Source organism: Lates calcarifer, linkage group LG17 (genome assembly GCF_001640805.2).
Source record: "Lates calcarifer isolate ASB-BC8 linkage group LG17, TLL_Latcal_v3, whole genome shotgun sequence".
Taxonomy (NCBI): Eukaryota; Metazoa; Chordata; class Actinopteri; family Centropomidae; genus Lates; species Lates calcarifer.
In genome coordinates, this window is record NC_066849.1 from 25,347,071 (window position 1) to 25,369,802 (window position 22,732).

General features: G+C 45.4%; 2 protein-coding genes and 1 long non-coding RNA gene across 4 annotated transcripts in view; 1 reads left to right on the plus strand and 2 right to left on the minus strand.

Moving 5' to 3' along the window:
- Window positions 1-4,232, minus strand: part of LOC127143447 (uncharacterized) — a 40,780-nt gene extending 36,548 nt beyond the window's left edge. The window contains exon 1 of the long non-coding RNA XR_007814859.1: window positions 4,142-4,232. This is a non-coding gene — a long non-coding RNA (uncharacterized LOC127143447). The remainder of the gene's footprint in view (window positions 1-4,141) is intronic.
- igfbp3 (insulin-like growth factor binding protein 3) lies at window positions 114-19,116 on the plus strand. 2 transcript variants are annotated; one of them, XR_007814854.1, is made up of 4 exons: window positions 114-604; window positions 4,150-4,400; window positions 6,876-7,045; window positions 15,455-19,116. XR_007814854.1 is itself a non-coding variant. In XM_018670837.2 (4 exons), exons 1-4 carry the CDS (start codon window positions 241-243, stop codon window positions 15,578-15,580), a joined length of 861 nt encoding a protein of 286 aa, XP_018526353.1. In that variant the 5' UTR covers window positions 126-240; the 3' UTR covers window positions 15,581-19,116. The 2 variants fall into 2 exon arrangements, 1 of the variants encoding a protein (XP_018526353.1); XM_018670837.2 differs by having other exon boundaries at window positions 126-604; window positions 6,926-7,045.
- A 569-nt stretch (window positions 19,117-19,685) lies between these two features.
- On the minus strand, window positions 19,686-22,336 carry igfbp1a (insulin-like growth factor binding protein 1a). Its single transcript, XM_018670942.2, has 4 exons — window positions 21,793-22,336; window positions 21,486-21,655; window positions 21,085-21,213; window positions 19,686-20,868 (listed from the first exon to the last, which is right to left on the minus strand). The coding sequence occupies exons 1-4, from the start codon at window positions 22,172-22,174 to the stop codon at window positions 20,758-20,760; spliced, it is 792 nt and encodes a 263-aa protein (XP_018526458.1). The 5' UTR covers window positions 22,175-22,336; the 3' UTR covers window positions 19,686-20,757.
- Window positions 22,337-22,732: the final 396 nt, after the last annotated feature.

Sequence of the window (22,732 nt, forward strand, 5' to 3'; positions counted from 1 at the left end):
AGCAGCTCTCTCCTCAGGCTGGATGCAGCGGTCCCTCATATCGGGGCTCTCCGTTTACATTATTCATACGGAGGAGGGTGTGACTTGTTGGCTCTTTTTTCCGCCTATATAAAACGAGAAGTTCGCGTAAAAGAAAATACAGATGGAGAAGGCTAGCCGGCTCGCTGTGTCACAGAGAGTCCCCTTAAGCCTACGTGACAACTCACATACTGTCCCTTTGTGACCAGCTTAATCGGCAGAATGCCCGGTCTCTGTGTGCTTTGTCTCGCCGCCGTGCTGGCTGCGTTCGCCCGGCTCGTCGGCACCGTGGGGCCGGTGGTCCGCTGCGAGCCGTGCGACGCCGGGGCGCTCCTGCAGTGCAAGCCCCTGCCGAAGGACTGCGCGGAGCGGGTGAGGGAGCCCGGCTGCGGCTGCTGCATGACGTGCGCCCTCGTCGAGGGACAGGCGTGTGGAGTGTACACGGCGCGCTGCGGCTCCGTCTTGACCTGCCTGCCCCAGCCGGGGGAGAGCCGACCCCTGCAAGCTCTGCTGGAGGGACGGGGAGTGTGCTCCAGTGCCGCGTCCAAAAAACTCAACAGCATTCTCATACCGGCGCAAAAACACGGTAAGAAGAGATGTTTTTATTTGGGCAAATTATTCACTGTAGATATCTCGCTGCTTTTTTGTGCGTGTGTTGTTATTTGGATGGATTTGACAGGCGCTCTCCCCATGAGGTGGTGCTCTTTGCTGACCAGGTCTGGGGAGTTCCCTGCTCATAGAAACACCGATTAGCGCGCTGTACTGATAGTGGATGAGATAAAGGTGCTCAGACTGGTCTATTTAAGGTGTAAGGCAGAAAGAAACATTCGGAAAATCTGTCCTCTGCGCTGCTTTGCAGCTTGCCACAGTGTAAAACACCAACCCTGGCCGTGGGGTTTTAGAGGGGAGGTTTGACATTGCACAGTGATGTGCTGGTCTGGGTTAAACAAATCCCATAGGCTCCTGAAAGTTTTAGAGGATAACACCAGCTATTGCTTGGAGGGTTTACGCAGCAATTAATCGTTGCTTTCCCACCAGGCGGCAACTTTTTCCATGTGCGCACGGATTTGGAACCGCCGTGCGTAAAATGCTAAATAAAATTAAAAGATTGTCGTTTGGGGATGTGCAGATTGTTTGTTTTAAGAAAGGGCAACACTGCTCCCTCTCTCTTTCTCCCTAACACACACACCCACAGGCACACACACACACACAGCCTGGCTGCCTCAAACCAATAGTTAAGGAATGCCACATACATACTGTAAGTATACAGTATTTAGCTGAGGCTGAGTGCAGACCATGTCCTTGTCTTCTGTAATGTCCTTATTTTCCTTCAAGTAAAGCTCATGGATTTTTGTGCACAGCATGAAAATATGTGCTGCTGCTTTCCTGATCCATGTGGGCCAAAACATCTCAGCTGTGTGGCAAAGAGAAGGAGGAGGAGGAGGAGGAGGAAGAGGGAGGGGGTCACTTCTCTGGGTTCCCTATAAAGCAACCAACACACACTTAAACACACAATCAGAGCCCATTATCAATGAGCACAAGCTGCACATTTTCTGCAGCACATGCTAGTATAATATTGAGAGATCTCGTTTGCATGGTGTTTTGTGTGAATGGATGCACGCTGCTCGCACCGGTGAAACGGCACACACGCCACCTCGGTGTGAATACACACTGTTGTGTGTTTGGGCACCGCTGACGTCAGGCCTCCAGGAGCCTCTGTGTGTGTTTTCTTCTTCCTGGTTATTTGGTTTGGCCGCAGTAATGTGTGGTGTGCGAGCACTCAGCAGTCACATTGTCATGCACACACACACATTCAAACACACACACATGCATCCAGCAACAACTTGCCCAAACTGTTTTACTCGTCTTACTTTTTAATTTCCTGTTATTCAGTCTGAATATTTCTCTTTGTGTCATTTTATATCTGTTTCTCATCATTTGCAGCCTCTGATTCAAGAGGAAACAGAAAGAGAAATCCATCTTATAGCGCTCTTCAGGCCTGTGAGGGAGCACACAATCAATCACAGCAGAGACACACATATCAATGCATTCTCCTTTACAGTATCTCCACCACTAGAGATGGAAAAAAAATGTGGGAAATGATCTCAAGCGCCCCTGTTGGTCGTGGTGCATCAGTGCAGCCTGGTGGTTTCCACCGCCATCAGTCCCCAGCTCCAGAGCAGCCTCTCCTCCCAGACATTAACAAGCTTTTCTCACCGCAGTTTGTGCTGTTTACCCCTGTGCCATTATACAAACAAATTGCGTAATATGTTTATCTAAAACGCCCCAGACTTCCTAGAAAGGTTATATAAAAGTTTATATTGACAATAAAAATTAATGCTTGCAGGAATTTTAAACAGGGCTCAATATTTTTGTCCTTGGTTATGGACATTTATGAACTTTTTTAAGAGTTCTGAAAACCATGCGGAGGCATCGTCGGGGTTAAAGAGCATCTGCTGCCTTCTGACTCTGCCTCGATTCAGCTGATGTTGTTGTTGACATCCATGTTGTTATTTCTAAGCTCTGGCGAGTCTGGGAGACTGTGGAGTCCCACCACGTCACTAATTGATCAGGTGGTCACGGAGAAAGGGTGGGCTGCCAGCCTGCCTGCCCACACGAGCTACACCCCTACGTGCCCATCCGCTGCCCTCACCGCAGCTCTCGAACACAAAATCTGCTTTGAGTTAACGGTTTAAAACTGTGTTTGGGTGTGTGTGTGAGCCACTGCATGTGTGTTCCCATCATGTCCCCCCCCCGCCTGCCTTTTGCCTTTTTCGGGACATCGTCTCCAAGCTCAGTTAGCTTCTTTGGCTGTGGCCTTGTGGTGGTGTGGCAGACCAGGTGGCACATGGCAGTTAGTTTGGTCCTCTCCTATATTAGGGAGGAGTGTTTGGAGCCCCCTCCTCTCTTCCTCTCAGTCAGATGGTCCCTGCTCTGTCTGCCTTTAACGATTTGACAGGAATCTTTGCCAGCACCACGAGCTATTAATACATCTGTTCCCTCATCTCCCACTTTACCTCTTACTGCCCTAACCTCCTCCTGTTTTAGCCCCAATCCCCCCTATTCCCCACCCTACACATATAAACATACACAACATTTTCTCCTTCACAGCGACCTTAAAAAGCCTTGTTTAGACTCAGTTCCGCTTTGTGACTCTATCTCTTGGTCTGCATGCTGTGGAAATTTGTGGATATGAAATCGTCATGTTTCTGTTTATTACTTGGCTTCATTTCTGGCTCCAAACAGCCCACAAGGCAATGAGCTAACTTTATTTCGTCTGTTTTAAACAGGCCTCTTTTAGGCAGTCAAGAATTCTCTGCTGGATTATTAAGTGCAAGAGAAGCAGACATTCAACATTTTGTATGATGGTATTTTATACAAACTGCCAACTAAAACAACTCTCTCAACGCTGATTTGTAGCTTCCGATTCAGAGTTCAAGGGGAAACGTCAGGGAAAAATAAATGATCATATTTAGCAGATTAATCTCTGGTGTTACACCTCATTTAACTGTGAAAAAGTATTATTATACAATGTCATAATTAAAGCCTTAAGACTGTTTGAAAGAAAAGAAAAACAGTGATTTCATTTCTTTTTCTGCATTAAGACCACATAAAAACAGGTCTAACTTACACAATAAATACACATACACTTGTCACACCTAGACTAGATTTACAGGTAGACTCCATAGACTGTATAAAACACAGTTACAGGCTTTCAGAAACAAACAAAATGGAGATTTCACTGCTTTTTCTGCATTCAAACAACACAACACATTAGATGTTTAGTAGTCTCTGCAGTCAATTCCTAATCTAGTCCAGATTTGACATGTGGAAGTGCAATGGAGTCTTATGTGGTTTCAATTTGGGAAATTGGGAAATCACCCTTTTTTGTTTACAAAGCAAAAATAAAGGTTTCACTAATGTGCATGTGGGTTTTAAACAGTTTTAAGGTTCTTACTATGACATATAACACTTTCTCAGAACTTTAAGTGGCACAAAAACGGAGAATCAGCCACTAAATTTCATAATTTGTCTCGCCCAAATTGGAAGCTACAAATCAGATGCTAACTTGAACATCTGTAAACAAGTATGTAACATCTGAAAACTGATGACTTATCTTTACCTGTACAGATAATGGTGGAAATCAGGTAGAAGACGGTTGTGCCAACGTGACCCAGACAATGACAGTGCTGCCCAGCGTACCGACTGTGAAGGGTGGACACAGTCGGGGGTCCATGGACACCAGGCCTCCACTGCACAACAAACTGATCCAGAAAGATCAGAACAAGAAGACGCAGAGCTACAAGGTGGAATCTGTGTCAGGAGGAGCCAATATGGACATGCACAACTTCTCCCTGGAGAGCAAGAGGGAGACTGAGTATGTAAGTCACGCCCAGAGGCAATGAGATCTCTGATTTATGTTGCTTCTTTGGAGGAACAAAAGAAATGGCAAAGGTTCATAAAGAGTAGTCATTGACCATGACCCCAGCATGACTGCAGATGGCACAATATATCAAATGGCAACATTTGGGATTACTATATACATACATACATGGTCCCTAACAATAAATACACAAGATAAATGAGCAGCTTTCTATAAAAATGCTGTTAAGAGTGAGTTGTTAGCTTGCCAGATAGTTAGCTCTGAAGCTCGACAGCAACATCATGAACATCACACACTCTAGGAAGTGACAGGGAACTAAAATACTCAAGAACTAAAATAAAAATACATACACAAATCCCATTTTAGTCTGTCATGGAGAGGCTGAAAACTATTAGCCTTGACTTGGTAGGGTTTTTGCTAGCTAGCTAGCAGCTGGAAACTGCTAGCTATGAATTGTTAGCTTGCTAGCTAGTTAGCTCTCGAGCTACTGTGTGTTTCGTAAATAATATTTACCTTTGGTCAAACTGTTCGACACAGCAAATTTTGACAACAGCAACTGTGAACACCACACACTCGGTGAAAAGAGGAGTCTGTGATGGAGAGGCTGAAAGCTGTTAGCGTCGAGTTGCTATGTTTTTTGCTAGCTAGTTAGTTAATGAGCTAATTTGTAGCCTACTTTGTACACAGTAATAACTTGTCGAAAAATATAGATTTGAGCTCAACAGTGTTTGCCCCGACATCATGAACCACACGTAACTGGCGAAATTACATATATAATCGGTGAAAATGGGGATACGACCTAGCTAGCAAATGACAACTATTAACTAGCACCCGAAACTGCTAGCTAGCAAGTCGAAACTGCTAGCTAGGTAGCTTGCTGGCTAACTTGTAACCTGTATACAGCGTTTTTACCTTTTTTCTCAAGTTCTGGTTTGGTTTCTAGGCTTTGGCGTTACAATAATGCGGTCACCTGTTTATTTTCACAACTTAGCTTGAAGTAGCCGGTACAGCACCGTTCATTTGTAACCTGACAGGAAGCGCTGGTGTTATCACCGCCCCTTTAAATTGACGAGTGAACGACATATCAACACGCTGCAGTATGTGATGGGTCTGTACCTTTATGAAAATCTGTCATTGAATGTAATAATGTTCTATCATTATCTTATCTTAAACACCTACCTGAAGGTACTTGGTGGAGTTATAACAATGCTATCACGAGTGGCTGTGAATTGTTAGCTTGCTAGCTAGCCAGCTCTCATGCTGCTCTGCATGCCGGTGGAATTTAAATTGTTTTTTACTCAAAATGCTTCGCACTAAATTATACTGTGTGTGTCCTCAAGGCCTAGCAAACATATTGAATATCTGTCCTAGCCCGTAAAACATTTGCAAAGCCTTGTTTACACTGGCTTGGCTATATTTTATTCTTCATTACCACCTATTTTACCATCTTTTTATTCTCTAATTATTGCCACTCACTGTTGAAAGGCGTTATTGCTCTGTGCCAGGGATGGTCAACCATGCTGCAAAGCCATGAGAACCAGCAGTCTTTTTAAAATGTTTTTTGGGCCTTTTTTTGTAGAGCTGATAGAAGATGACAGTAAACCAGAAGAGAGACAGATGGGGAATAATATGGAACAAACAAACCAGAGATGTTTTGGGTTCATGGTCGCCTAGGCCACCAGGGTGAATCAATCCACTGGGTTTTTTCTTTTCTCTCAACTCACCACCCACTGATTAGCACTCCTAATGAAGGGGGAGCCCATCAGTGAAATCACCTGCTGAGGTAAACTGTTGGAGTTACACTCTGCAGACTACAGGGCTCTCTATAGCACATGGCTGGCCACCCTGGACCTATGCTGGTGGCATAAAATGCATGTCGCTGTCATGGTCGGCGATATGCATGTGCAGCCTCATGCACGTGCAGGAAAAACACAAGATACAAACAGTATGGGGAATCTCTCTTCAAAACATAGCTCTACACGAGCAATTTTGTGGTCAGAAGCTCCACCAGGTCCCTTTGGGCTATCTACCATCATTTAAACATTATTTTTTAAATTACACGCTCTCAAACAACAGAGAGGGTACTACTTTTTTCAAAAAGATGACATCTCATTTTGCGGCCTAACCTCTTCAATCTGGTCCTAACAGTGAGTTCATCACTGGAACCCACTGTCATTCAGAGAGGCATTGTTCAGATTCAGATCAAGTTTCCACAAATACTAAACTTTGGAGTGATGGTGCAGCCATAAGAGTTATGGTTTTGTTCAGTGTAAGCATGATGTAGCTTAAAGGGAGTGTGTGAACAAGCAGGTTTTGAATATGTGATCATACAGTGTGGGAAAAATCTTTTCCTAACTACTTAGGTGGTATGTTAATAGGCCACAATCCTCTTTTATAGACTGTGATGTTCACCATAAACTTGTACAACTGCACGAACACTTCTAATGTTCTTTGTGTTCTGTGATTGTGTAAGGATGAGTGTGTAATATTGGTGTCGCTGGGGTGTGTTTGCCGCGTTGCTAGGGGCCATGTCGACGGGAGATGGAGAGCATCCTGAACAGTCTTAAAATCAGCAACGTGCTCAACCCGAGAGGCTTCCGCATACCCAACTGTGACAGAAAGGGCTTCTACAAGAAAAAACAGGTGAATGGCTCTCCCTGCTGTCTCTTTCTTCTACGCACCGTCTCTCTCTCTGTCTCTCACAAACACACTTAGACATACACACACCTGCGGACATGCAAAATAGACCCACCGCATGCCTGAACACTTCCAAAGAATCCTCACAGACTCATCCCACCCACACATACACAATCCCCTTTTTTCGTGCAGCTCGGGTTGCCTTGACAGCCACATCAACACTATATTATCAGAATGGCTAATAACCATGTATTACCCCAGTAAATGCACTGCAGCCGTCTGACTCATGCCTCACAGGAAATGAAGTCGGTCAGGTGTGTTTGTGGGTGTGCGGTGTGGGAGAGTGTGGGGGGTAGGGATGTAAGAATGTGGTCTGGGAGTGTGTGTGGCACGGTAGATGTGGCGGCAGGGGAGTGTATGTATGGCGCTTGTTTGATGGCGGTAGTTTTGGTGAGGGTGTGTAGGTGTGGGGTGCTGTTGGTGAGGTAAAAAAAACAAACAGGCTGTCACTGGTTTAGTTTTTCTTGTCCGTGGTGCAGCAGACTCAGGCCACCCATAGCCTGCTCATTTGCAAGACGGGGAGGAAAAGAAAAAGAAAAAGAAAAGCGAGGAAGCTGAAATTCGTTGGAGTAGTTCGGTGGGTGACATGTGCTGACCTGAGGGGGAGGAGGGGCGAGACGGGAAGGTAGTGGATGGATGGGAGGAGGAGGAGGAGGAGGAGGAGGAGGAGGAGAGGTGGGGTGAGGCACTGCTGAGACATACAGTGTGTCAATTAAATACCACCATCCCATTTCCCGAGGTTGGGAGCCTTATCGGAGGGATTCCACAGAGCTAGAGCCCGTTCTGAGAAAACGCATGAGTCACCAAAAAAACCCCCCACAAGCACCATGAGTCAGAGACCAACTCGAGCCATAACACACACACACAGACACACACACACACACACAGAATAAAATCATCCTCTCAGATTCTTACCTCACTCTTTCCCCAAAGTCTCCAAAGTGTGGTTTCATTGTTACTTTTATTAAAATCAGACTCTTCCTTGGTCTTTTCCTGGATTTCATCAACAAATACCCACCAGGAAAGTGTCAGTTCTGGTCTAAGTGTGTGTGTGTGTTTAATTGTGTGTGTGTGCAGCAGTGTGCCAGCCCTTGTCGCCCTTTTTTCTCTGTGGGGTGCAGGGTGTTGTGTTAAATCCATCCGAGGGGATGTGCCTTCACGGTGTGTTGCAGAGATTTATGACCGGAAACACAGCGAAGAGGAGACCGTGTGAACCGTCTAGGGTGACAATACTGTGAAAAGAAGGGAGCACGGGAGGGAGGGAGGGGGGAGAGGAGGAGATGGGAGGGAGGGAGGGGTCGGGGGGAGTGGAGGGGTGAGCAGAGGAAAAAGGGGCATAACCATATGCATGATACACAAGCTGTCGGAGTATCTTAAATCGATTCCCCAGCCAAAATCTTTTAATATCATATAGTCATGAACTGTTGAAAGGTGGACGGTTTCATCTTTCATGTGGGCCTTTTCCACTGCAGAGTACCAGGAAGTAATGGGGAACTAACCCCGTTTTTTTCCCAAGTAGTTCCAGGAACAAATCAACAGAGACTAAAGTAGAAGCTAAAACGCTCAGGAACTTAAAAACAAGAACAACGAGTCTCATTTTGGCATTGTTGTTCTAAAGAAAAGTGAGGATTAGGCATATTAGCCCGATAACAGATTAGATTAACAGATTGGAGATTGTATGAGGTTTTAGTTTCAGCTGCTTCTCAAGAGCTAGAAAAAGCAGATCAGAAATAGACTGATTGTTTAAGATGTACATTTTCCATGCACGTCATGATCTGCTGAGTGTTTTAAGATCAATTAGCAAATGCTAAATTTCAGTTTAGTTCCCCTAATTCATTAATTTAGCGATTTAACTGCTGTTTAAATGTCTGAAACATGAAAAGAATCCTCTCTGCTAATACTTCCAGGGCTACCAGAGAGTAGGGACTGAACCCAGAAAGAGGTTCATCTGGTTGAAATGCATGAAAACATCCAGAGTTTCTAACAGAGTCTGGAAAAGTCTCTGAAGCTGATAGAAAACTGAAACTGCACACACTGCTGTCGCTTGTAGCTCTTCACATTTGTCACTCATGACCGTGTTCTTCAAGCTGTTTCTCTCTCTCTGCCTATTTAAACTTACTGAGGAGTTCAGTGGACTGTGGAGAACTTCTTGATGCTTCACACTCTCTCATTTGCTCAGTGGAGTGGACATGATTGTACGTTAGGGAAAATGTCTGACATATGTTGAGTGTATTAATCAAACAGACAATGTTTTATGGGTCAATGAGGAAGAAGTGTGTATGTGTGGTCTTCTGTGTGTGTAGCTGATAATATGAGAGCTTCAGGCCTGCAGGAGAAGTTTGAGCGGTGTTAGCTCTACCTCGGCTACAGGGAAACCTATTTTTAGCAGCAGTTATATGAATTGGCTCAGTATCCCAGTTCAGGCCACGCATGCCCAACACTGATCCACTCATTACACCCCTCTCACTCTTGCGCTCTCTCTCTTTTATTCATCATTTCACCCACCCATCATTACCCCCATTGTGCCCTGCCCTACAGTCGTCCACCCGCCCTTTGTTCTGTCTGCCCGCTCCATCATTCTGTCCATCCTGCCCTTCCGCCCACCTGGCTTTTCCTTCCTTGTTTGGCCAGGAATCACCCCGCAGAGGCTTGTGAATGGGACGACAGTGTCTGCGTCTCTCTGTGTACTCTTTCAGAGTTTAGTGTGTGTGTTGAGGACGAGAAGGAGGAGGAGGAGGAGGAGGAGGAAGAGGCAGTGGGTTAAGGATGTGAGCCAGGTGCCTGCGTACCCTTATCCCTCTCTCCCTCCCTGGGTCCTGACAGTGCCAGGCCCATAAGGGCTGACTTATTGAGCGTGACTCAGAAGGATCTGTGGAAACGTACACACCGACCACAATGGCTTTATAATAACTGGCCAACCTTCGGGGACCCAGACAGCTATTTTCACTCTGTCTCTCTCCCTCGTTCTGTTCCCTCCCTTGATTTCTAATCCACCCCTTCTTCCTCCTCACTGGGGGATATGGAGACTTTTTTTTTTTTTAACCATAGCTGTTGCATAATATGTGGGGCAAAGTAATATTTTTCAATATCAGTGCCAATACGATACCTATGTCTGGGCACTAAAACCAAAAACAAATACAGATACAAGCACATACTCTTTCATTTTGCAAAATATGTCAAAGTGAAATGCATCAGTGTTTCATGTCTCAACAGAAGCAGCTGTGCAAGAACTTTGTTTAAATAAAAATTGTGATGCACATGAGGAATATCAAAGAATAAGTCAATACAACCTGTCTTCTGAGCATTCAGTCCCAACTGGATGTGATTTAAGGACAAATTTCATGGTGCACTCAACTGAAGTTTGATCCCCCACATAATAATATGTTTAGAGCTTCAGCTAATAATCTCTTTCATTATTATTATTACTAATTATCGCTTGTTTCTTTTCGTCTAAACCCAGATTACATGCCTGCGTTATTTGACACACATGTGAACATATGTAAAAACTCTGTCGTATAAAAACATCCACGTGTGCATCTATAGATTGTTAATAATAATGCCCATCAAAAGTTTTCTTTATCTTACACACCATCAAAAAAGTGGAGCAACGAAGCAAATTGTTTTATTAAAGCTTTAACATGCAAATACTTGCTAGTTTAAGTCACTCATTCATTTTCGACACATCATCTCTCTTCCCAGAGCCTCTCACCACCTCTGCTCATTACTTATATTGATCTCACCTGGTCCAGTCCGTCCCTGCTCCTTGCCAAACTTTCTAAAGTAATATTTAGGCTCCTATTTTAAAGTTTGTGTGCCTCCATTCTTCTAAAACAAACACAAATTATTCTGGAGTTGCATTCACTCAAACTCTCATTAAACTTCTTTTTAGAAAAAGCAATATCCTGCAGCTACACCCAATGCACTTGCAAACACACTCACAGATGCACCCTCTCTTACACAAATACATATACATGCGCCCCTATACACACACACACACACACACATTGCATTTTATGAGCTTGTGTTTATCCTGTGGTCAGACCAGGCTCTTTTTAATGTCCGTGAAGCCCAGCGGCGCTGCTATTAGCTATAAAGACCGACATCACAAGAGCACGCATTCATACGCACAACACACACGTATACACACCCCATAAAGGTAGCATTATGAATGCGTGGGGTGGATGAAATGTGCTTTTTTTAAGTGACAGCTGTGTGGACCACGCAGGGCCAGCGCCGGGGCTGTGAGGTTCAGGGTAGGGCACGAGGTCTGAGCTGACCCGGGGTTTTTGACTCAACACGTTTGAGGAGCACTCCTCCAAAAACCTGTGCTTCGAGCATCAGCTGCTCACTTTACATGGGCTCGAAAGAGAGAAACAACAACAAAACAGAATCTGTATGAGCCTCAAAAATCCAGTCCTGGTCCTGCTCTAGAGTCAAACATTTAAACTGTTGTCAAAATATTTGCTAACACTGTTTCCCTGTTGTGGTGACTCAGTTTGCTGTGTGCATCTGTTTGTAAATATTTTCACTTAAATTGGTCACAAAGAACAAATGCAGAAAGCTTAACATGCTACAACAAATGGAAGCTATTGTGGTTTCCAGTAATATAGTTGCAAGAGACTTATATCAGCAGCAGGTCCTGCAAGGAGCAAACAAAGAAATAAAAGTTATTGGTCGTGATAATTAGTCCACATCTCCTCACACACTGGCCACGAAGCAGTCCCCTCCTCACAGATAAACATGAGGACAAAAGTTACACCCTTCATTTCATGCAGAAATGAGCTCATCTCTGTGAGTTCGCCAAATCTTGTGGCTTTCTCCCAAAACTGTGGTCGTCATAGTATTAAATTCTCAGGGATCAAGACCAGATATCCACTTGATTTGGCGAACTGAACTTTAGAAGCCACAGAACGAGGGCTGTGGATTCTGTCTCCTGTTTCTCACGTCACAAGTTTCTGCGTTGTCAGAGCCAGCTTTCAAGTTTACAGGGACCGAGTGTTTGGCATTTTCTTTAAGTTAATGTAGAGATTACAAGAGGTCAGACTTGACTACAGTTTTAAAAGGACAAAAAGTGGAAAAAACACAAAGTTTCCACAACAAAAAGAACAATTCAGCGATGCTTTGTTTCAGTTTTACTTCTACCAGTCCCTAAGTCTTCATTAGGAAGCTGTAAAGTGACATCCAGTCCTCAGTGGAATTTGTGTGTGTGTGTGTGTGTGTGTGTTTGTGTGGATTGAAGCAGTAAAGAAAGGATTGCTTGAGATGACTGCTAATAGTTCACAGATGAAAGAGAGACTGAACGGAAATTCAAAGGTAGCCAAGCAACAGGGGAATGCACACATGCACATTTTGCTCTTCCTCTCCCTTCCGCCTCTCTTCTCCTTTGGCATTTCAACCCTCCCATACACACACACACACACAGCATATACACACACTGACACACATCAGGCACACACAGGACTCTATCATCATTAACCAGAGCTGAGGAACACAATGTTAAGCTCCTCTCCGCAGTCTCGTCCGCTGGGTCGGAGCTAAAATAGAACCTGGCCGCAGACTCAGACGATGGCACCGTGAGGGGGGATGGAGGGAGGAGAGGAGAGGAGAGAAAACAGAGTGAGAGAGAGGAGCAGGAGCAGAGGGAGGAGGAGGAGGAGGAAGAGGAGAGGTAGGTAGGAAGGGAAACTGAGTTCATCGAAAAGAAAAGAGTCCCTCGATGATGTTAGTGTGTGAGTGAGAACGGGGCGTGCTGGGCTGCGTACTTGCCCCCAGACTGCTGCAGTAGTTGTTGCCGAGGTATTTTAATAGGCCTCTGTCTCTATAAAGCTGCCTTTGATCATGCACTCAGGCTGCACGTGGATGTTGACTGTGCCGGAAACAGACACCTGGTCACACTCACAGCCCGTCTGTCTGTCTGTCTTCCTCAGTGTCGCTGCACAGCCGCCTGCAACGCAGTCTCTAAGTATCGGTGAGAGAGTTTTGTTTTGGCTCTGCGCTCCCTGGGTGCAGGAATTTAAATTAAACAACGACTTTGAGATTCAAGTGCTGATTTCAGCTTTAATTTGAGGGTGTTTACATCCACATCTGATAAACTGTGGAGAAATTATAGCTCTTTCTTTGCAGCCTTGAGGGTAAAAAGTGTTACGAATCCTCAGCTGTTCACCTACGATGGGCAGGTTCTTATTTCTTAATGGTAAATTATCTCATTTAAAAGTGACATACACTCTATGCCTGCTCCAAACATGACTCACAGTGGGTGTTATGCTACCTTTATGATTGAGGTCAAGTCCAGGCAACTAAAACTAGATGGTTACCGTTTGGGAAACTGTGGTCGTGGTTAAACATTATTACATTCTGGGAAGAGTTAGAGGGAGTTACAACTGTGGTCGCAAAGTCACTGTGAGAGCAAGAGTATCAGAAGGAAAAAAACGACAAAATATTGTTTTTGCATTTAAGTCTCGTGAGGTTTAGAGATGTTTCTGAACCTTGGGAAGAGCCAGGCTAGCTGTTTCCCTTCACTTCCAGTCTTTATGCTAAGCTAGGCTAATCACCTCCTGGCTAGAGAGTCGTGTTGATCTCTTGCAAAGAAAGTCACGCACTTTCAGCACCCCCAAACATCCATACAGTCACGTCTTAATGTTAAGCTAACACACCAGTATCTGTAGTTATTATTCACACAACCAACAGGAAGATGTGAATTTAAGTTGGATTTTAACAGCCTTTAAATGAAGGTTTTAAATCCTTACCTGCAAATTACGTCATATTTTGTTAAATGAAACTTGAAATTGAAGATGAAACTTGCTTGAACTTGATCAGAATTTGTCAGATTGAACATCAAATCTGCGTCAGATTAACTGGAAAAGCCTGCACTGCATTACTTTCAATCTATAAAGTAAGTTAGGCTTGATGGTCAATAATTTTCATATAAATTAATGGAAAACAGAAAGGATATATTGTAGTAAATGAGCTAAAATATACAAAAGCACAGAAAGGAAGTACTTTAAACTTGTTTCATTTAAAGGTCAATCTTCTGGTGCACAGAACCAAATGTATATATGTTGTATATATACACTTACAGACTGTATATACTGTCCACTACTTGCTGACTGCACTGCCAGAGAGACAGGCAGACAGACAGACAGGCGTGTCTCGGCTCTGGCTGCTCACCTCGCTGATCTGTCACCACTGCCCCAGGGGGGAGATGATGGGTGAGAGTAGGATTATTCTGAGCCAGAGTTTAGCCTGGCCCGACTGATTGCGTCGTTTCATGTTTACCCCGAATGGAGCTCATAAAGTTGCCACTCCACAAAGCCCGGCCCCCTGTGGGACATCTGATATTAGCGCGTACATGCGTGTGAGCACATGTGTGGAAGCAGGTGGGGGGTACGTGTATGTACAGTCACATACGTTGTGTGTGCGCCTGCGTGTTTGAAGATGTGTGTTTACGTGCACGCTCATGCGCGCCTCGTGCACGCGCAGGCCATAATCAGCTCCAGATGATTTTGAGTGTCTGCCAGCTTCCCAGAATAGCAGCGCTGGTTTCCCTGCAGCCCTCCAACTGGCCTTGGCAAATATTTTAGCAACTCCATGTTTACCTTCACACTCCTTCACTCTCGCTCACTCAGAGCGTTCCTCATTCCCTGCCCCTCGCTATCAAAAATGATCTGCTTTCTCATCATTTACTCCCGCTGGTCAGGAGCACATAAGCCTGATAAATAAACTGCCCCGCAGCTCATAAACGGGACAAACTCAACAGCACGCTGGTTGCACGTGGATGCCTGAACCAGCCCCTCCCGCTCTGGTCCTGATACATTTATTATCTGTGAGCAGCTCCATCATCTTCTGTGTTTATCTAATAAAAAACTCAGAGGCAGTTTTTACATGCAGCAGAACATTCCTGTCCATGATCGATGAGATGTTTGTCTTATTAGAGTTCTGCTGAGGCATGACTTGGCCTCCTGACAAGCATCCAGAATCTAAAAGCCAACAGAGAGATTGAGTGTTATTATAATACACACATGCACACACAGTGAAGGTGGTGTTGATAAAGCTGTGTCAGGATAATAATTCCTCACCCTGGAAACACTAATCTGTTTTCACAATGTGTCTCAATGTGATAAGTCTCCCCGCTACTTTCCCGTCTTTCCCTCCTGACTTTGAACTGAAGCTGGAAGTCGGAGCTGGCTGACTGATGTTTGTGTGTTTGTCCGTGCCCTGCTGGTGCCACCTGTCTGCGCAATCCTCCTCGCTGAAGGCTGCACACGTTAATGTCTGCATGGCAAACTGATTCGGTAAAAAGCAAGCAAGCAGCTTTTGCACCACTAAAAAAAAAAAAATCTTCTTCTTTCTCTGCAGTGCCGTCCATCCAAAGGCAGGAGGCGGGGATACTGCTGGTGCGTGGACAAATACGGGCAGCCTCTGCCCGGCCTGGATGGCAGGGAGCGGGGCGAGACGCAGTGCTACAACCTGGAGAGCAAATGAGCGGACGGAGGGACGACGAGTGGACGGAGAGAGGAAGACAGCGAATAAGGGGGGAGGGGGAGAGAGACAGAGAGTAAGAAAGAAAGAGAGCCTACTTTGCTCTTGCATGTAGTTTTATGTAAACATTTGAAGGAGCTCTGGACCTTTGATTTCAGGTCCCATTTCTGTCGGAGAAGGAGGGGAGAGAGCGAGGGGGAGGGGAGGGAGAAAGGGTGGAGCGCAGCCTCGGCGACCGGCTGAGCCTCCTGTCCATCACAGCTATCTGTCCTGTGCTTAGGGAACTTCTATCCTTTCTTTAAACAAAAAAAAAATGAAGCTGAAAGCTGACAGAGAAGGGGAAGAGAGAGAGGATCCTATCATCTGCACTATTCTTTTAGAGAGAGAGGAAGGAGGGACTTTTCCACTCACTTTAAAGAGGACTTGTTTGTGACTGTGACCCCAAAAACCACACCACCACCATCTCTATGTGTCTGTCTGTCTGTCTGTGTGTCCAACATATACGTGTGCACAGCTGCATGTCTGTGCAACACAGCGAGTGAGTGGGCGCTTTGTGTAAATACTGTTTGTCACTAAGCTCAGTTTAGAGATGTCAGACTGTCCATCCCCACCCACCTCCACCCCCTGCTCCATCAAACAATGCAGAAAAAAAAGAAAGTCGCTCTCTGGCTCAGGGTCCATTTTGAAGTGAAGGATTATGGGACGGCAGGGCTTTGACGTTTTATCCAGCGGTGGCCCTCCTTGCTGCCTCTGGCTCGTCCCTCTCTCTACCTTTAGGAGGGGAACGGAGGCAGTTACAGTGCCTTAACAAACCAACGACCTCTCCGAGCCGCCTCTCTCCTTCACCCTCTGTGGTCCCCGACTAAACAAATACTTTTCAGAAAATCTACCTTCTGAGTATCAAACGCTCGCCCCCCCCCCCCCACACACACACAGGCCTGGAAAGTGTCTCTGAAATGTTTGTAGCTGCAGCAGCTGTGCACAGACAAACTTCTGGAACGTTCATCGCTGTTGATCTGTACGCTGGTAGCTTCACAAAAAACGTCGAGTAAGCTACTTCCAGCAAAGATTCTGAGCTATAAAGTGTGAAGAGTGTGACATGGAGTTTTGCAACATACTGAAGTAATGAATCAAAGAAGTGCATTAACCTGCAAACTTTGCCAAATATTAGCCTGGTTCCAGGTTCTCTGCTGACGCCCACATCTCTTATTTTTTCACTGTTTCAATTGAAGAACGAGGGAGACGTCATCTTCCTGCGCCAGAGAAAATCGTGTTGTAGATGAGTCAACGATTTACAGAAATAACAAGTTCCTAGCATCTGCCACCAGAGCTACTTTTCAGGATATAATCCCAAGAAAATAATGCAAACATAAAATGATAATTCAGTCTGATTATTTGAAGATGTAGAAGACATTTGAGGTTTGTTACAGATGTAAGCAAGTGTGGTGAAGCTAACTGTGCTAGCACCACATGTAGGCTGCGTATCTAACCATATTTTGGCATCAGTATGAATATATGGAACATAAATCTTATGTGTAGACAGTGGAGAGATGGATTATGTTGCAGCAGAGCTTTGAGAAGTTTGTCACTTCTCTGTGACGCCATCTGTTGTAACTTCAGTGAATCCAGGCTAACTGCAGCTCCAAGCTTTTCAGAGCCACTTCTCAGTCCGACAGGAGGCGAGTATTTAAGGCTCAGAGGGTCGGTGTTTGGTGGAGTATTATTTTGAGGTGCTCACATGCAGCCCGACAGTCTTAGGAAACAGTGTGGTTAGATTAGTCTGTCTTCTGTCTCTTTCCTGCCCCCTGCTGTTCCTGTCCACGTCCATGTCCCTGGTCACACTTAGTCTCCAACCTGCTCTCCCGTGTCCTCGCCCCTTTGTCCGTCATGAAGCTCCGGTGCTGAGGTCCCTGTCTGTGCCTAATACCCACCCACTAACCTGAACTGTTTCTTCCCCACCTCCTCCTCCTCCTCCTCCTCCACCCAGCTCCAGCACCCTGCTCACCTCCGGTCCTCTTCCTGTCAGTGGTGCAACCTGGTGTAGACTTGTTAAACGGGGGGGTGGGGTCCGGTGTGACCGTCTCGCCCTGCCGCAGGTGCCAGCTGCCCTTATGCTTCAAGCACAAGCACTTAAAGCACTTTAGCTGCGCCGCTACTCGTCAATGCATGCAGTTAAAGACAATTGGACCTATCTGCATCTGCATACCTTTCCCTGGAGGTAATGTCAGATGAAACAGTGTGATACTGTAAGCAAACAATAATAACCTGAGAGGAAAAAAAAAAGAAAGAAAGAAATGAAAAAAAAAAAAAAACGAAGCTACACCAGGACTTCTGACAGCGAACTTTAGCGAACACCCCTCAGAAATTTTCCATTCAATGCAACTATTTTCTTTTTTTTTTTGTTGTTGTTGTTTTTGTTTCTTTGAAAAATGCTCGTATGATCGTATGCCAACAAATCTCCACAAGGTGGACACAGCACCAAATATGCATTCACACAAGTGGTAGGGGGTCTGAGGGAGGAGGCGTTGGTCCTCCCCGAGGAGCTTCCTGCCCGATGCTCTCCCACATCCTGTGTAAAGACTTGAAAAGTGGAGAGAGTGCCGACAAAGAATGCTTGCCCAGTAGCTTGGTAGCATGAAATCGGCTGTACACTTCCTTTTTAATAGACAGCAGCAACTTACAACCAGCCTGTTGGTGCTATATCCCATCTATTCAAAGACTTGATGTAAGGGGAGGAACATACATACAAATGTTTAAGCTATTCCCTCCCTGATATTTGTAAGTGTGTCTTTTTATATATATTATTATTATTATTATTTCCTGGCCAGCTATGTGTCTGACTAGACATCATGTACAGTACTTAAAAATAAAAATTATTTATCTAAGAAAGAATTATAAGCTGATCCAAACTAGGTTTTCTTATGAACAATTCAGTGACTCACCGATTGCACAGCAAAGTCTATATGATTCAGTGTATTTTGGGGAATATAATCACTAATGAATGTTATATTTTTTAATGAACCTTTTTGTTTTCTTCCTTCTTCTGTTGCTCAGCAGTGTCATTTGTAAGCTCCGTGCCCAGCAGGCGAGTTTCAGCCTCTGGGGCAACAAAAAAAAAAATATAAAGAAAAAAAAATATGTGTGTCAGTCAGGCACTCAGGTCTCTGGTCATCTTAGTTCACTGCTTCTTCTTCAGGCCAGTGAACCTCTCACCTCTCACTAAGTCACTTCTCTCCATGCACACCCAGCCATCCCGCCTCAGTCTGTTAGTGCAGAGCCAGGGTCACACTCCTGTAACATCACTTTTTATTTTTTTATTACTTTTATTTTTCCCTGCTGGTCACATTAAGAAATCTCTCTGTTCACGGGTAAATGTGTTTTGTTTTTGTTTTTTTCATTTCAAGTTTATCCTTCAAAGAGTTATTTTGATTCAAGCTTTTCATGATACTAAACTAGAAATCACACAGAGAAATGATTTTGATTCAAAATATAATTTGTATTTAATGTCTTTTTTTAAATAAAAGTGAACACATTTTAAAGACGCCGCCTCCGAGGTTTTGTTTTTCGACTCTGCCGTCGTCATCAGCAGCTAATAATTCACAACCGTCCTCTCGTCAGCTTAATTTCTGCGCTGCAATCAACACATAAATTTTCTCCTGTTGAAGTCCTTGAATGCAATCAGGCTCCCCTCAGTCTTGGAATGTGTCAATAGGGATAAAGCGCAGGTTCAATTTGTAAAGAATAAAAATAAATCTGGTGGTGCCAGGCAGGCTGGCAGTGGGCACGGGAGGTTGAGGCAGAATTCCTGTGCCCGACCAAGGCAAACAGAGAGCGGGTCAAAAGGCAGCGCAGAGCTGCATGTCCCGGCGAAACGTCTAAAGTTAGACAAGGGCCTCCACTTTAGATCACCGTGATAACACTGCACACAAACACGCTGGAAATAGAAATAAATGCGGGTCCGGGGAGCGCATCTACACACACACACACACACGGACTTTCACAATCACATCCTGATGAAGCTGTTATGATGCTCATGTTTTGCCACCTATGGATGTTTGTGCACAAAATAAACCTTCCTGAGGTGAAAGAGAGGCCAGAGCTGCATAGCTGAGGTTAATGTTTTTATTAAATATATCACCTTTTTTTCTTACATTACATCTCAATTACAAAAAAAGTGTACATACACACGAGTGAGCAGTTAGTCACTTTGGAATAGACTCACATTAACAACAATTCTCTCTCCAACAGCAGCATGTAGATAGAGCAGAGCGCGTCATGGTTCACTGTGGGACTTGCTCTTTGTGGTCATGTGTTCTTGGTCAGAGAGAACAGCAACATGTAAAGTAAAATAGCAAGTCTTTTTCTGTTTTTTGACAGATATAACAACACAAACTGACAGCAGACACATAAATATTGGAGGTAGGTAAATGTAGAAATACCCGTCTGAGAGGCAGCGCAGGGAGGCACCTCCTGTCATGCTATCTGCAGCCCCATGGAACCATGGGAAATGTTTTCTGAGAGTTTTAAGGATTCCCGACTGAGAGTTTTGCATTCACTGACAAGAGCTGATCGTGTGTGACGTCAGAAAATAAAAAAGACAATAACAAAACAAAAAAAAGAGGACATAACAAATGGCAACAATGTGAAAATGGATCATAAAAACAACATTTAGAAATACATTTGGTCACTCAGTGCTTTTTGTTCTTGCTTGGTTTGTCACAAACCAAACCTCCAGAAAACTCCTTAAGGGTAGAGCGAGCTCAACTCAGCAGTGGAGTTACTCAGGGCCAAGATACATATATACACTTTATACACTCACAAAAATAATATAATAACAACAATAAGGCAAAAAATGATATAAATACTCATGAAATAATTACAAATAACAAATAAAATGCAGTAAAATTGAAATAAATAAGGCTGAAGAGTAGAAGTAAATGCATCAATATTAAAATCTCCTTTTCAGAAAAACAAAAATAGATTTTTTTTCTCTTTGGGACGGGTGTTTGAAGGGGGGAGAGGGGGAGGAAGGAGGGGACCCACAGTCCCTCAATGACAGTGTACCTGAATTAAACACCACCATGGACAAGATCAATAAATAAACAGCTATTAAAAAAGGAAAAAAATCAGTGGCTTGCTTCTTCTTTTTTCTGTGAGATCTGCATCAGTGGTTGATCCCTTCAGGGGCACTCGGCGTCCGCGGGCAGGTCGGCCGAACCTAAAATCTTCTTGCCGTTCCAGGAGCTCACGCACCAGCATCGACCCCTCTGTCCGTCCAGGGAGGACTCACACTGCAGGAGACAGAATCAGAACCATTCGTTTTCATTGTACGGTCACACATGTACGGTCATGCTGCGTTTACTGACTGACATCACCCTCAAACAAAACACACACTGAGGTGCAAACACTGCTGAACAAATCCCTGCAACACACACACACACACACTCTGTGGTTGACATAATCTTGGCTACACACTCTCACACACACATTCTGCTGAGGACACCAACCTGTTTGGGTTTGTAAAGCCCATGTTTGTCACAGTTGGGGAGGTAGAATCTGGTTAACTTGTCCCCGAGTTTCTGCTGGGATTTGGCAATCTTGTCCAAGGCTCTCTGCAGCTCCAGGTGACAGGGTCCCTGTGGAGGTGAGAGAAGGGTTAACTGAGCTCTGTGGCTGCACACGGGAATAATAATCATCATCAGCAAACAAGTGGGCTCACACAAACTGCATATAAAACTTGTAATAACAAGCATCCCCACTCTCTATCTGTGTCTTATTTTCTCAAACAGCACACGAGCGCCCCCTTGTGGCGCAGCGCTCCTCCTCCCTGAGCGCCCCCCGAAAAAACTTTTAAGCAACATATCAGCGCTGAGGATTTCCCTTGATTGATTCTGATTCCGTGTCTCACCTGCTCCACCAGTTTCCTGCGGATGGCGACGAGTTTGGCTTTCATGCTCTCCTGAGCGTCAGCGGCAGCCCGCGGGTCGTAGGGCTTACTGTGGCCGGGGAGGTAGTGGCTGGAGCCGGGGTCCGAGACGATGGCAGTGTTGTCCATCTCAGCCTCTGGCTCTCCCTGATCTGGAAGGAGGAAATTGGATGAATGTGGAGCAGGACTGAGTGGAAATGGGTCCAGATCAGACAAGTCAAGTGTTTTTGGAGAGGGGGGGTTATAAAGTGGTAAAACAGATGCAGAACCGTGGAGGTGATAGGCCTACCTTGAGTCTGGGGCTCGGGGGTCGGCTCCGGCGCCGTGCTCTCCGTGCACACGGCTTGTCCCCGGGTGAGGGAGTGCAGCGGCCGGGGGTCGCCGGGTCTCGGGGTGCACCTCAGTCCGGAGCCGCACGGCGCCGTGTAGATCCCGCACAGCTCCCCAGTCTTCAGGGCGCAGGCGAGGCAGCATCCACAGCCGGGCTCCCGCAGCACCTCGGCGCATCCGGGCGCCACCGCTGGACACTGGCTCAGCTTCTCCGGAGTACACGGGGCGCATCGGATCGGCTCTGGCCCCACCACCGGGGACCCCAGCGTCCCTGTGGCCAGCACGGAGCACAACGCTGCCACCACGACGTGCTTCAAATATAATCCACCCATGGCCAACATAGTGAGCTGGAGACTAAATTTAGAATAAAAAAGGTAGAGGAGACAACCAGAGGAATGAGCCGGATTCCCACGGTTCTTGCTCAGTTGTGTCTTTCGTTTGATTTTGGGAAAATGTCTAACTGTGCCTTGCGCGCAGCCGTATTTATAGCCGGGTCCTCTGTGAGTGTTTGACGCATCGGCGTTATGAATGATTTCTGAAAAGAAGGTGTAATGATACGATGGGCTGTGATTGGCCCGCCTCTGTCCCATTTGAATACAACAGTCACGTCAATATTTATTTTGGAACAGGCGGTGCTTGCACGTATCGCCGACGAGTGACGACACCAGTGTTTGATGTTGCAATCAAGGACCCCCCCCCCCCAAACACACACACACACACACCCTCCCCTCCAGTTTTTTCTCACCCGGGTGCTATACCCAACCATACCCCACACTGTTGCAGATTACAGTAGCGGCACACAGGCTGCGGGTTCGATTCCCCGCGCTCGTTTTCATAAGTTAAAATGAGTTCGCAGAGTGTCACGCGGGAGCTGATTTCATCGGTGCTGAAGCGGTCCC

Excerpts from the sequence above, each read along its gene's own strand:
- igfbp1a (XM_018670942.2), bottom strand. The coding sequence starts at position 22,174 with ATGTTGGCCATGGGTGGATTATATTTGAAGCACGTCGTGGTGGCAGCG. Across the intron at positions 21,656-21,792 it reads CCCCGAGCCCCAGACTCAAG|ATCAGGGAGAGCCAGAGGCT; the intron begins GTAGGCCTATCA and ends TCCTCCTTCCAG. Across the intron at positions 20,869-21,084 it reads GGCTTTACAAACCCAAACAG|TGTGAGTCCTCCCTGGACGG; the intron begins GTTGGTGTCCTC and ends TGTCTCCTGCAG.
- igfbp3 (XM_018670837.2), top strand. The coding sequence starts at position 241 with ATGCCCGGTCTCTGTGTGCTTTGTCTCGCCGCCGTGCTGGCTGCGTTC. Across the intron at positions 4,401-6,925 it reads GCAAGAGGGAGACTGAGTAT|GGGCCATGTCGACGGGAGAT; the intron begins GTAAGTCACGCC and ends CCGCGTTGCTAG. Across the intron at positions 7,046-15,454 it reads GCTTCTACAAGAAAAAACAG|TGCCGTCCATCCAAAGGCAG; the intron begins GTGAATGGCTCT and ends CTTTCTCTGCAG.